The sequence below is a fragment of the Polyodon spathula genome, chromosome 8 (assembly GCF_017654505.1).
Source record: "Polyodon spathula isolate WHYD16114869_AA chromosome 8, ASM1765450v1, whole genome shotgun sequence".
Classification (NCBI taxonomy): domain Eukaryota; kingdom Metazoa; phylum Chordata; class Actinopteri; order Acipenseriformes; family Polyodontidae; genus Polyodon; species Polyodon spathula.
The window spans coordinates 47,463,798-47,478,023 of NC_054541.1; the positions used below are offsets into that span (position 1 = coordinate 47,463,798).

Sequence of the window (14,226 nt, forward strand, 5' to 3'; positions counted from 1 at the left end):
GTTTTAGCTTCCCAGGAAATTGCAATTGTCAATCAGGCCGGTTCCCATGGTGACAGGAAGCCCTGGTTGCTGGGCTGTTGATTGTGCTTGTCTCCTCCGCCCCTTCCCATCACACGCTCTTCCGTTTTGGCTGAACATGAGAAGAAGTGATTTGAGCACTCTTACAGCGTGTCTACTCCATGTGTCATTGTGTAACCAGATAGCAGTGCTCTGGCTCTGGCCATTCTTTTTAGGCACACCTATTTCTGTAACGTCAGATACCATATTGTTTCTTTTACCCCCTGGGGTTCAATGTTTTATGATGTTTCCAAATTTAGAAAAGATGCCTATAGCATGTTGGTATTCAGTGTTTGGCAGTGGCACCCTGTCCTAATGTTTTAATTGACACAGACATTACTGCTTATTATAAACATACAAAAACAAATGTGTACAGTGTATCATTCCATTTTTATATGAGTTTTCACTGAATGGGTTTTTGAGATTCTCAAAATCTGACTGGGATCTATGGTAGAATAATTAAGTTTGGGTACAGGGTGGGGTAATGTATGTGTTTCACTTGATAGGAATGTACTCCTTCCTTTCCTATCTTCCAGTCTACTGGCAGTAGCTGCTTCACTACTTTGACTGAATCTGAGTCTCTAAACATTTATTCTAGTTCAACCATGTTTGCTGTAAAGTGAAAACCCTGCTGAGAAGGCTCTTAAAGGAACATACTTGGTTGTTTGTTGAAGGTTTTGTAACACTGGCATTGTGTTTTTATTTTTATAAAACTACAGATTTTAACATTGCTATGCAGCATGTGAATCATCTCATTGTTTCCTGTTTCGCTGCTTGCAAAGTCGAAACCCAGACCATACCGAATTTGGTGTTTTATCCTCCAAAGAGAGGATGGAGCAAACAGTGGTTTGCATGAGTTATTAGCTTATAATTTTTGGAAATATGGGTGTGCTTTAGTAACACCCAAATCAAATGTTATGTTAACTGCTTTGCAAATGAATTGCAAATAGTATTTCTGTGTGCCTGTGTGAGTGTGTATGCTTGAATGTGTGTTGTTTTTTAAATCTGAAATTTCAAAAGTCAAATAGTAATCTTTTGTTAGATTTGGGATTTAAAAAAAAAGCATTGTCTTGTTTACTCTGTACGTTGTAGGCATTGCTGACTATTGAAATCCTTTATTAGGAGTTACGTGTTACCCAGAGTCTGCAACCTTATTGCGTGCAGAACGATGAGTGCACAAGAACGATCCCATTCTTGGACAGGAAAAGTGAGAAAGAAGTTTATTAGGAATGTGCTGAAAAGACATGGCGACACTGTTAAGGAAATCATAATTCACTGGACATGCCAAGTGAGGAAATAAACATCGCTTCCATAAAAAAATAATGATTTAACCACATCAGCTTTCATAGTATAGCTTGTCCCGAACTGCACTGTACATTTAAAGAGCAGTTTCAGATCATTTGAATTTCCTTCATTACTTTATGGTGGTTGCAATCATTTTGAGCGGCTCTGGGTTTTATGTGTGTATGTGTATAGAGAGATACATAGATAGATAGAAAGATGGGTGGATGGATGCAGGTATAGATATATGTAGTATGGGGGGCAGAGCAGAGCACCAGGGCCTTCGTTGTTGCTATGAAACCAGTATCACCCAGAGCTCTTCACTGCAGATATATTTATTCTGTTTGTTTGTGATGGATGTTGTTATTAAGACCACAGTGTTGAGCAAACTCGGTTTAGCCAATGGCTAGTTTACATTGTTGACTGAGGAAACCAATGCTGCATGCAGAACTCGATAACATAAACAGGTTGCTAACTTGTAAAACTTTGTTATTACTGGATCCAATGATGTGTCTATTACAGTTTGTCTCCCATACGTGTTTCCATTACCAGTAATACATTAAAAATAGGTGGTGGTTTCCTTGAATTCCTGCAACCTGACTCCTGTTTATCTTTGGGAACAGTATTTCTTTTTTTTACCATATAGGGAAATCATGCCGTATTCCCAGCTTGCTTGCTGTTGCACAATCACATGTCAACAAGAAATGAGCCACCTCAGTAGGGTGGGGCAGGAATGAGTTATATGGGACTTGGACTATTTGAAAAAAACAGCAGTCTGCACAGCAGCTGCAGTGTGAAAAAAAAGCCGTATTTTTACGGTAAATTTACCTTAATGTTGACACGTTTTTTCTTTTTTTTTTTTATTTAGATAAAAGTTGTTCAGTATTAGTGTAAAATACTTTTAAAAAACGATGTGCCTTTAATACAAATACAATGTTATGAAGTCAATATTAAGGTAAATGTATGTTAAGAATACAGTATTTATTTAGAGTGTGCAGTTGTAATCCAGCTGTAGTTCTCAAACATAAGAACATTGAATGAAAGAAGACCTTTGATCCTGAAACGTCCTCCAGTCATTTCTTAAAGGATCCCCAGATTCAGCAGCAACAATGGCAGACCATTCCACACACTCACCGATATCTGTGTAAAAAAACAAACTGTCTCCTATCTGGCCTAAGTCTTTCTCAACTCTACTTCTAACTGTGTCCTTCAGTCTCTTGTCAAACCTATTGGCTAGGTTTAACTTTTCTTTCTTCTTGGCTAAATACTGTAGCTTCAGTTCCCTCAGCCTGTCTCTTATGGGTTCTTCAAAATTTACATTTACTTCTGGGATGAGTCTGGTTGCTTTTTGCTGGACTCTGTCCAGATCCATGAAGTCCTTTCTGTGGTGCAGGGACTGGAATTAAGTGCATTATACAACCTGATCATAACCTTTTTCTTGTTTTTATAATTCAAAATATATCTTTAGCATAACCTGTGAATGCATTGTTTGCCACAACCATTAATCGTTTGTGTGTGTGTGTGTGTTCTTGTGGGTTTGTGTGTTCTTGTGTGTGTGTGTGTGTGTGTGTGTGTGTGTGTGTGTGTGTGTGTGTGTGTGTGTGTGTGTGTTCTTGTTTGTGTGTGTGATTGTGTGTGTTCTTGTGGGTTTGTGTGTTCTTGTGTGTGTGTCTTCTTGTTTTTGTGTGTGTATGTGTGTGTGTCATTTTTCATCCAAAACCGCACCATGGCGTGCTAAAAATGAGTTTGAGCGGGGGAATAATCGACAGGTTGGGTTTGTGCTTTCTTTCAGATGTACTGTACTGGCTTATCACGGGCACTGCAGAGCCATTGGCAGTACATTAGAAAGCGTGATTAAAAGGGAAAAGCTGAAATGTCTCTTATGTCAGCTGGTTTCCTCCACAGGATACTGGGTGGTTCCTGTCCCCACTAGATACTTATTGCTTAAAGGCTAATGCAGAAGTGCTTGTCAAAGCGACTTCCTCAGCCCAGTCTGACCTGCTGAGGTTGGAATGCCTTTGTTATTCTTTACACCAAGAGCTGGGCTCCATATTGCTGCTTGTTATTACTATATCGTGTGCTGATTTTAGATGAGATTGTTGTTTTTTTAAAACAGCGTGTTGTTGTGTCACACAAAGTTTAGGTTTGTTAACGGACAGCGCTGACGGTGTGATTTACTGTATGAAGGTGTTAGCAGTGTGTTTGACCTGAGTTTAACAGAGGAATTAATTTTGTAGCTTATTTTTTATAGACATGGTACTACTTGTTTGAGAAGCTCACAAAATTTATTTTTTAAGTACTTAAAGTGATTTTTTTCTTTTTTGTAGTAGTTTTTGTTTTTCCATTTTTAAATTATCAATCTTGAATTGAACAAACAGATTTAGGGTTAGGTAATCCGGTACATAATTACCCATACTGCCCAGCAAACATGCCCTTTATATTTAAAGTTCTAATATGTTTTTCTTTTTCTTTTTATAACAAAATAAACAATTTTAGGGATTATGTGGAGTGCGCAGTTATTTGTGTTTAACTTAGCCCTGCTTGGACTGGGCTTGGCTCGGCTCATTGTCTTTTGGCAATGGCAGAGTTGATTAGCTGTTTGTAGTGTGGATTTGATCTTGGAGATGAGACATGGCTCCCAAGCCCGTTGTCCCAGCCAGCACTGTTCTCTTCCAGTTAATGAATGTCTTCCTTTCACCTGCGAGGGTCGGTCAGAGCTTGCAGCTCTGCAGATAGCCCAGAGCAGCCTGCAGACCCAGGCTGGGGGAGCAGGGATGAAGTGCACAGAAGGAAACAACTCCCTCATCCGTGCTGCCAAGGGGAAAGGGCAACGACTCTCCAGCTTTAGTGAAATCCCAGCCCATTAAATTAAAAAAGACAGAGGATCAGGGATCTGGGCGTTCCGCTCTGAATAAACATTGGCGAGAGTATTTAAAGAACTGATTGCGATTTAAGTAAACAATTGGAAAATCTCTTGGTTTTTTTTTTCAGCACGACGAGCCCAAGAGTAATTTTAGGACAAACTCAGTCCTGGAACGAAGCCAGCTAATGCTGGTGTCCTGTAATGGACAGGCGAAATTTCCTTTTGAAGGATGATAAACCTTTTATGTGTTGCTCTTATGCAACACCCCCTCCCGACAAATTTTACAAGAACTTTTTCACATACTTTTAATATTGAGCTTGTCAATTCAGACACATCATAAACAACCCACCATATGACAACATTACAGAACATCAAACTGTGCTCCTCCATTGGCTTGGTACATGGTGGTTCTTTGAATCCAGTTAGCTAAGCCAAGAGTGTCGGGTGTGATTTTAGTTAATTTTTGTTGCATATTCTGTTCAGGTTTTTCCTTGTAATTCATCAATGTTCCTGGGTTTTTAAATGTACTTACTTCAGGGTATGTGGCCCTGCAAGACATAATCCCCGGGTGTCTTGTTCTGTGAGCAGGGAGGCCACTCCACAGGGCCATTCAAAAGCCTGGGCCTCTGCTTTCTAATGTCATTGTTCAAACAGACCAAAAAAAATCCCCATTGTATGCAAAAAAAGATCCACTCAGAACGCACTGCAGACTCTAACTCTCTGTGCTAGATTAATGAGTTTAATAGTATATTGAAGAGTCTGACCGCATTGTTGATGGAACCTGGCTTTTTTTAGCGCAACAGGCAGAGAGCTGGTTTCAGAACCTGGAGACTGGTCAGCCTCTGCCTCTACCATTTATAATGCGTAAAGGTACCATTTATAATGCATAAACCAGTAAAGGTATTACAAATGAGTCTTCTTGATTTAATAAGCATTACAAATTAGCACATCATATGACAGTGGTGCAAAGGAGTGGTGAGACCAAGATGCTGTCCAGAAGACCTAGAAGCTGTTTATTTGTTGGCTATAAAATATTTAGTTTGAGTCTGAATAGAGGCATTCATCCATAATTGTAAACGGTCACTCAGGATATTCAGTGATACAAACAAATAACTTGGTTATAAAAATATGACACATTTTTGGTCGTTTGCCACTGTGCTGCTACTGTCTTTAAGGACAAGTACAGAAAGACCAGTACAGATCAGTTGTTTTAATGTGTCTATTGGCACATTCTTATTTTTCCCCCCATGTTTATAAAATTCTATGTAGGTCTTGTTATGCAATTATATTAATTTAAAGGGGATTTTTCCTACTTTCCATAGGTTTTTTAAAGTTTCACAAGTGTACCTACATAGGATTCCATCCGCATGGGATATACAGTGGCTTGCGAAAGTATTGACCCCCCCCCCTTGGCATTTTTCCTATTTTGTTGCCTTACAACCTGGAATTAAAATGGATTTTTTGGGGGTTTGTATCATTTGATTTACATAACATGCCTACCACTTTGAAGATGCAAAATATTTTTTATTGTGAAACAAACAAGAAACAAGACAAAAAAACAGAAAACTTGAGCGTGCATAAGTATTCACCCCCCCAAAGTCAATACTTTGTAGAGCCACCTTTTGCAGCAATTACAGCTGCAAGTCTCTTGGGGTATGTATCTATAAGCTTGGCACATCTAGCCACTGGGATTTTTGCCCATTCTTCAAGGCAAAACTGCTCCAGCTCCTTCAAGTTGGATGGGTTCCGCTGGTGTACAGCAATCTTTAAGTCATACCACAGATTCTCAATTGGATTGAGGTCTGGGCTTTGACTAGGCCATTCCAAGACATTTAAATGTTTCCCCTTAAACCACTCAAGTGTTGCTTTAGCAGAATGCTTAGGGTCATTGTCCTTCTGGAAGGCGAACCTCTGTCCCAGTCTCAAATCTCTGGAAGACTGAAACAGGTTTCCCTCAAGAATTTCCCTGTATTTAGCGCCATCCATCATTCCTTCAATTCTGACCAGTTTCCCAGTCCCTGCCGATGAAAAACATCCCCACAACATGATGCTGCCACCACCATGCTTCACTGTGGGGACAGTGTTCTCGGGGTGATGAGAGGTGTTGGGTTTGCGCCAGACATAACGTTTTCCTTGATGGCCAAAAAGGTCAATTTTAGTCTCATCTGACCAGAGTATCTTCTTCCATATGTTTGGGGAGTCTCCCACATGCCTTTTGGCGAACACCAAATGTGTTTGCTTATTTTTTTCTTTAAGCAATGGCTTTTTTTCTGGCCACTCTTCTGTAAAGCCCAGCTCTGTGGAGTGTACGTCTTAAAGTGGTCCTATGGACAGATACTCCAATCTCTGCTATGGAGCTTTGCAGCTCCTTCAGGGTTATCTTTGGTCTCTTTGTTGCCTCTCTGATTAATGCCCTCCTTGCCTGGTCCGTGAGTTTTGGTGGGCGGCCCTCTCTTGTCAGGTTTGTTGTGGTGCCATATTCTTTCCATTTTTTAATAATGGCTTTAATGGTGCTCCGTGGGATGTTCAAAGCTTCGGATATTTTTTTATAACCCAACCCTGATCTGTACTTCTCCACAACTTTGTCCCTAACCTGTTTGGAGAGCTCCTTGGTCTTCATGGTGCTGCTTGCTTGGTGGTGCCCCTTGCTTAGTGGTGTTGCAGACTCTGGGGCCTTTCAGAACAGGTGTATATATACTGAGATCATGTGACACTTAGATTACACACAGGTGGACTTTATTGAACTAATTATGTGACTTCTGAAGGTAATTGGTTGCACCAGATCTTATTTAGAGGCTTAATAGCAAAGGGGGTGAATACATATGCACGCTCCACTTTTCGGTTATTTATTTTTTAGAATTTTTTGAAACAAGTTATTTTTTTTATTTCACTTCACTAATTTGGACTATTTTGTGTATGCCCATTACATGAAATCCAAATAAAAATCAATTTTAATTCCAGGTTGTAAGGCAACAAAATATGAAAAATGCCAAGGGGGGGGTCAATACTTTCGCAAGCCACTGTATTAAAAAGTGGCAATAGACAAGTTAATTACTGCAAATATACCATTAAAGGGGAATTTACTTCCATAGCAAATATTTAATTTTTAGCCTTTAGTTAAAGGTAAATTAGCAGTTTATCAGATTGTACCCACATGCAGTGCTAAAAGTCTCCAGAAAAGCCTTTACACGTTATTTCATTAACTCCTATTTTTTTTTAAAGAGAAAAAAATAAGGGTAATGTTAGAAAGTTAAAAACAAAATACATTGAAAGCACTTAAAGGTGACTTGAAATACTGTATATAACTTGATTATTTGGTTCTAGTTTTGTAAAATTAACAGGTGTTTTACCTCTTTAAAAAAAAAAAAATAGGAGTAAACTAAAGACTGGCCCTTTGAAAATGTGGCCCTAGGAGTCTGATAAAAGTATGGATAAAATTCAAGAGAGTTATAGTAAGAATACTAAGCCCTGTTTACATCTCAGATATGGGCTCCTGGATTGTGAGCAGCTGCTAATGAAAGGCGTATGTGTGCTAACCGTTGTTGCTTCCTGCAGGCGGGGCTCCAATGTATCTCTCAGCTTGGATATGAGTGTCTTGGGCAGCGTGGATCCCTTCAGCGCCGCGCCTGCCCCGCGGGAGAGGGTTGCCATGGAGTACCTGCAGTCTGCACACCGGGCCCTGAGCAGACAGCAGCTCCGCGAGGCTACGCTCCACACCCAGCAGCTGCATGCAGAGTTCGCGGTAATGCTCGTCACCCACTCACGTCATACATGGATATATATTTAGTGGGCCGCAGTTGTGATTGGAGATATCTTTCAACACAGTATTAAGGACTTGGAAAGAGCTGAGACTTCTGCACTTTACAGCTTTGGCCAAAGGTTTTGCATCACCATATAGAATTAACTAATTTTGTCGAATGAAAGTCAGATGAAACCTGATGAATAATATTACGCTGACATATTGAATTACATACCGCTTTGTGGTTTTCCATATACTTGACGAAAAACTGTTAAAAGTAAAAATGTGACACTTTGAAATCTAACATGAAATACTGTGCTACTGTTATGGCTTCAGGTAGACACTTGCAATATCATTTTGCTGTTTCTTTGATTACATAATATTAAATAAAAATCTAAATTATGTTCATATAGGTGTTTTCTTTATTTTTATTATGTCTCAATTCTAAAATTCTAGGTGATGCAAAACTTTTGGCCATAGCTGTATACACAACTTCAGGAGTCAGTCTCTCGTCTTGAGTGGAGATATCTTTCCTAGACTGCAGCAGTGGGGTGCTTTCTCTATTATATGGTTTTGAATCACACATGATCACATGTTCATGATGGTCAGACAAGTAAGTTGCCAGCTTTGGCAACAACCTCCCTTTATCCGCATGTTGTAATTCCAGGTGTGCTCTTCCTGTCCTGCCATGGATGCTTCTGCTGTTACAGCTTGCTGAACACCTTGTTTTTGGGTGTTTGAAAATGTGTTGGTATCTTTTATATCCTTACCAAGATACAGTGAAGTATTTATGTAGTATCATGCAGTGTCCTGATCATAGTAAGGCCATTGTGACTCTGTAATACAGTTTTACTGCAGTACATTGAACGACTGCTGTTTACCGAAGTTTCACGTAATATTTGCTTTTGTTCTTGTAGGAAATTCCAATGAATTTTGTGGACCCCAAAGAACTGGACATTCCCAGTCACGGAACCAAAAACCGATACAAGACCATTTTGCCAAGTAAGATGTGTAGAGATCCGTGTTGGGTCATTCTAGCTTGCTGTTGTTGAAAAGTTCTTGATACAAACTTTAAAATTATACTAACTTTATTTGTCTAGGTCATCTCCCATATTGAAAAACAAGTTAAAGAGACAATTCTCCCTGTTTCAATTTTCTTTACATATTCTCAGTCCAAGCACACACAATGACACACACACACACACACACACACACACACACACAGATATACAGTGCCTTGCAAAAGTATTCAGACCCCTGACCAATTCTCTCATATTACTGAATTACAAATGGTACATTGAAATTTCGTTCTGTTCGATATTTTATTTTAAAACACTTAAACTCAAAATCAATTATTGTAAGATGACATTGGTTTTATGTTGGGAAATATTTTTAAGAAAAATAAAAAACTGAAATATCTTGCTTGCATAAGTATTCAACCCCCACACATTAATATTTGGTAGAGCCACCTTTCGCTGCAATAACAGTTTTAAGTCTTTTGGGGTAAGTATGTACCAGCTTTGCACACAGTGTCAGAGTGATTTTGGCTCATTCTTCTTGGCAGATTTGCTCCAGGTTGTTCAGGTTGGTTGGACGATACTTGTGGACCGCAATTTTCAAATAGTGCCACAGATTCTCAATGGGATTGAGATCAGGACTTTGACTGGGCCACTGTAGGACATTCACCTTTTTGTTCTTGACCCAATCCAATGTTGCTTTGGCCTTGTGTTCAGGATCATTGTCCTGCTGAAAGGTGAATTTCCTCCCAAGCTTCAGTTTTTTAGCGGACTGAAGCAGATTCTCTTGCAGCATTTTCCTGTATTTTGCTCAATCCATTCTTCCTTCAATTGTAACAAGATGCCCAGTCCCTGCTGATGAGAAGCATCCCCACAGCATGATGCTGCCACCACCATACTTCACTGTAGGGATGGTGTGTCTTGAGGCATGGGCAGTGTTAGGTTTGCACCACACATAGCGCTTTGAGTTTTGGCCAAAAAGCTCTATTTTGGTCTCATCTGACCACAAAACCTTTTCCCACATCGCAGCTGGGTCACTCTCATGCTTTCTGGCAAACTCCAGACGTGCTTTCAGATGGTACTTTTTGAGTAACGGCTTCTTTCTTGCCACCCTCCCATACAGGCCAGTGTTATGCAGAGCTCTTGATATGGTTGACTGGTGCACCATTACTCCACTCCCAGCCACTGAACTCTGTAGCTCCTTCAAAGTGATTGTTGGCCTCTCTGTGGCTTCTCTCACAAGTCTCCTTCTTGTTTGAGCGCTGAGTTTTGAGGGACGGCCTTTTCTTGGCAGTGCCTGGGTGGTGTGATGCAGCTTCCACTTCCTGATTATTGATCCAACTGTGCTCACTGGGATATCCAAACACTTGGATATTATTTTGTACCCTTTCCCTAATCTATGCATTTGTATTACTTTATCTCTAACTTCTGTAGAATGCTCTTTGGTCTTCATTTTCCTTCAGATTCACAGCCTTACCAATGATCCTTCAACAGTGGGGTTTTTATCCAGAAAATGTGACAGCAACTTTAATGGTTCACAGGTGGAGGCCAATGGTAAGGTAATTGTGTCCTTGTTAGGGCAATTTCTTTCATCGGTGCAAACTGGGAGCTTCCACAGCACAGGGGTTGAATACTTATGCAAGCAAGATATTTCAGTTTTTTTTTTATTTTTCTTAAAAATATTTCCCAACATAAAACCAATGTCACCTTACAATAATTGATTTTGAGTTTCAGTGTTTAAAAATAAAATATCAAACAGAACGAAATTTCAATGTACCATTTGTAATTCAGTAATATGAGAGAATTGGTCAGGGGTCTGAATACTTTTGCAAGGCACTGTATATATATATATATATATATATATATATATTATATATATATATATATATATATATATATATATATATATATATATATAATTAAACTATCTTTCTGGGTGATGCATTTTAATATCATGATCTAGTATTAATATAGCGCTATCGATTTGATACAATGGGTCTGGTGCCGTAAACAGCCTACATAGCAAAGAAAACCAACTATGAGTGTGCTCCTGGAAATGTGCTCTGCTGCATGTGATTGAGAGACATTCACATCTCAAGCGCTGGCAAGGGCTTCCTATCTGCAGGCACGCTTCAACAGTGCGACTCGAGCTATTCTGGTAGACGGGTTCCCTTTTAAAAAGGGTTTGAGATTTACTAGGGCAGTGCTGTGGGCTAGCAGACTGTATACAGCTATCTGACTTACTCAGAAAGCCAATGTCAAGTGTGCGGTTTGCAGTTAGCTGCAGTTGCAGTTGCAATCCATGGCGTACAAATTACATTTTAGAATAAGAATAAGTGTTTGTTTTTTTTGTTTTTTTATTTCCAAGCAGATTTAAAATATAGTGCACATCAAAGTGTTACAAACTGTACGTACACAAATGGCATAACAGACATTATCAAATACATGTATATGTGTTTTTTTTAAGTGGCTACTAGTGAATTACCTTGACTATTAAACTCTGGCAAATGAGTAGTCATTCTGCCCCAATGTATATTAACAATTATACCTACTGCAAGTTGCATGGCTGTTCTGGGACGCCCTGTGTATATTCAAAGCTAGGGCTCTAGGAGAGAAAGCCAGTGTGCTGGTGACCAGCAGCTCTCGGTTTGCCTTTCTAAACCCTAACGATACCTTCACTCTAAAGGTCACTAAAAGAATGTATCTTGAAATTGACTTTGAAAAAGGTCATGGTGCTGGACAGGGTGTTTTTTTCAAGGTCGCTTGGCCTTGGCTGCCTGGGGAAACCGTTAATTATTGCTATGCATTGTGAAGGAAGGGGAGGTTTCCTGTCCTTTTACATTGCTAAGATTGTGAACTGTTCCAGATTGCAGGGGCCCCAAAGACAAGGAGGAACAGCTTTATTGTGCTCACCACAAGCCTCTAGTTCAAGGTTAATGTGTGTGAAATGAGCTGTTCTTTCCATTGGCTTTGACAAGCAGAAAGAATAATACAATTAGGTACTGTAGCTCTGCAATACTGGCTATCCTTGCTGTCTGATCCGTTTTTGAGCTGGACCCAGTTATTGAACTGTTATCGTCTTCCGCTTGGGCCCCAGCGTTTCCCGTACAGCGAAAGGGAAATTCAGTTATCAGTAGCTGCTCAGCGCTGTTCCTCCTTTTATTAAATTTACTGCGAGGAACACCAAGCCTCGACAGGAACCCTGCTCTTTCAGTAGCCAGGGCTAAAGCACTTTGTAACATAAACAAGAAGGACCAAGATAAGCAAAGTTGAACAGGCCTCCTTTTCATAAACAAGCATTCTGGCCCTATTGTTTACTGGGTGACACCATGACAACAATCTGGTGCATGCCTGTCTATCTGTGTGGAGTTTCTTGTTAAGGAATTGGTAGATCTTTAGAATATAGATGTTATGGATTGACATGTTAACACGTAAATGTACAAGATATGTTATAAAGTCTTGACATATTGCAGTATGCATTGAGTGTGCTTTCAACCACACAAGATAGAAGCACAGAGAGAGAAACCAGTGGTAAGAGAAGCGCTTCAGCAAACAGATTACAGTTTACCCTGGTGAAGGCACAGCTATCAAGCTGCATGTATTCCATCATTTTTTTTCTGACACAATTAATATAAGACATTTTAACTTCAAGTCCACAGAGGACCACACCTCCACACACAACATGGAGAAGCAGGGTGGCTATTTTCTTCTGTGGTGCAATGCTTTCATACTCATGGCAAGCCCAAGGTGTTTAGGGTGATGAGTCATGGTCCTTTCAGCAGTTTGTAGTTATGTTAAAAGATGCACACTGTTGCAGATTACTGTGCTTTGACCTTGGCAATGTGCAATGACAAATTGTCTAAAACGGTGTATTATCAAATCATTATAGACCTGTATACTTGAACGAGCAGTATTATCTACCTTTGTGCCAGCATCTTCAGCATCATGAACAGTGCCCAGGGTAATGGAGAGCAATAGTAGTTATTTTAGTCCTGGAAGCAATATCCACAAAGGGCGAAGCCCTATGGCTGTTACAATATATTGTTTGTAAAACCGATCAGGAAATGGAAGGAGACAGCAAGAGAACTACTGGCAAGAAAGAGGTCGTTTGAAGAACAGTATCCAAAATAGAAAAAAATATCTATTTATATTGCAGTTCAAGCAAATCTATGAAAATGTACTGTATCATAAAGCTATCCTTTTTGGAATTGCAGTGAACCTCATAAAAAGGGACCATAAACAATACTGTCAAGTTTTTCAAAAGAAAATTTAGTGCTTGCCCTTCCTCTCACTGTCACCTTGATACATGTAAAAGACTATACTGCTGTACTGTCCATAAACACTCTATTATGCTATAATATACTATAGTATATACTGCAATGTATTATAAGACACTGTCAGGGAGAGGGTTTTTTATATGTATTCAGAGCATAGTGGGCCCTATTCACAGTACCTTCAGGGCTATTTGAAGGAACATTTTGTTAAAAACCCATTTCTCTTAATTAACCCTTTCAGACCTGAATTATTTTTATGGAGCTGAAGAATGCAAAACTAAGTTATATAATTAAAAAAGGAACTCCTTTCAGGACTGAAAGGGTTAAATCCAGTTTTTCGCATATGAAACCTTATGCATCTGTTTAGGGAGGATTAGCAGTGTCGTATTTTGTGACTTGGATCCTAGATGTGGTTCAATTGTAGATAACACTTTATTTTATATTTTTCATATCATGAAGACCCACATTCCAGAGTGTGTCTAAAGACCAAGAGCATATATGATCCACTCAGCTCTTACATCAATGCTAACTACATCAGGGTAAGTAAAGTCATTTCTGTGTTGCAACATGCACTTCTGTTACGTGACCAAGCTTGCTGCTGTTAACTTAGTTGTGTTCAGTTTGTGATGCTGTTGGACTCTCACACACTCCCAGAGGTGCGTCTGCTAAAGCCCTGCTATGTGTTGTACAGGGTGAGTCATACAATCCAGAGAGCGCAGGTTTCCATCCTGGCAGTGCAAAGTTGACGGTCTTCACTGAGGATTCTACAGGGAGCTTTGCATTGACGCTTCTGTGGGTTGAGGAGGCAAAATCAGCTTGGATGTTTTTTTTGTAGTTTTTAATATCAACTAATATTATAAACTAACTAACACAATAAAAAACTTTTTGTTTTTTGTTTTATTCCGTAAACTCGCTTTTAACAGATTTTTTTTTTTTAAATTGCCTCTAAAGTGCCTCTATAAAGTGTGATCATGATTTCAGATTTTTTTTGTTTTT

At 39.4% G+C, this 14,226-nt stretch overlaps 1 protein-coding gene across 3 annotated transcripts in view; it reads left to right on the forward strand.

The window, feature by feature from the left end:
- LOC121320066 (receptor-type tyrosine-protein phosphatase R-like) overlaps positions 1-14,226 on the forward strand; it is a 50,841-nt gene that overhangs the window by 26,592 nt on the left and 10,023 nt on the right. For all 3 annotated transcript variants that reach the window (XM_041258225.1, XM_041258224.1, XM_041258226.1), the window contains 3 exons: positions 7,757-7,943; positions 8,858-8,942; positions 13,690-13,769. In XM_041258225.1, coding sequence (XP_041114159.1) covers positions 7,757-7,943; positions 8,858-8,942; positions 13,690-13,769 — 352 coding nt within the window. The remainder of the gene's footprint in view (positions 1-7,756; positions 7,944-8,857; positions 8,943-13,689; positions 13,770-14,226) is intronic.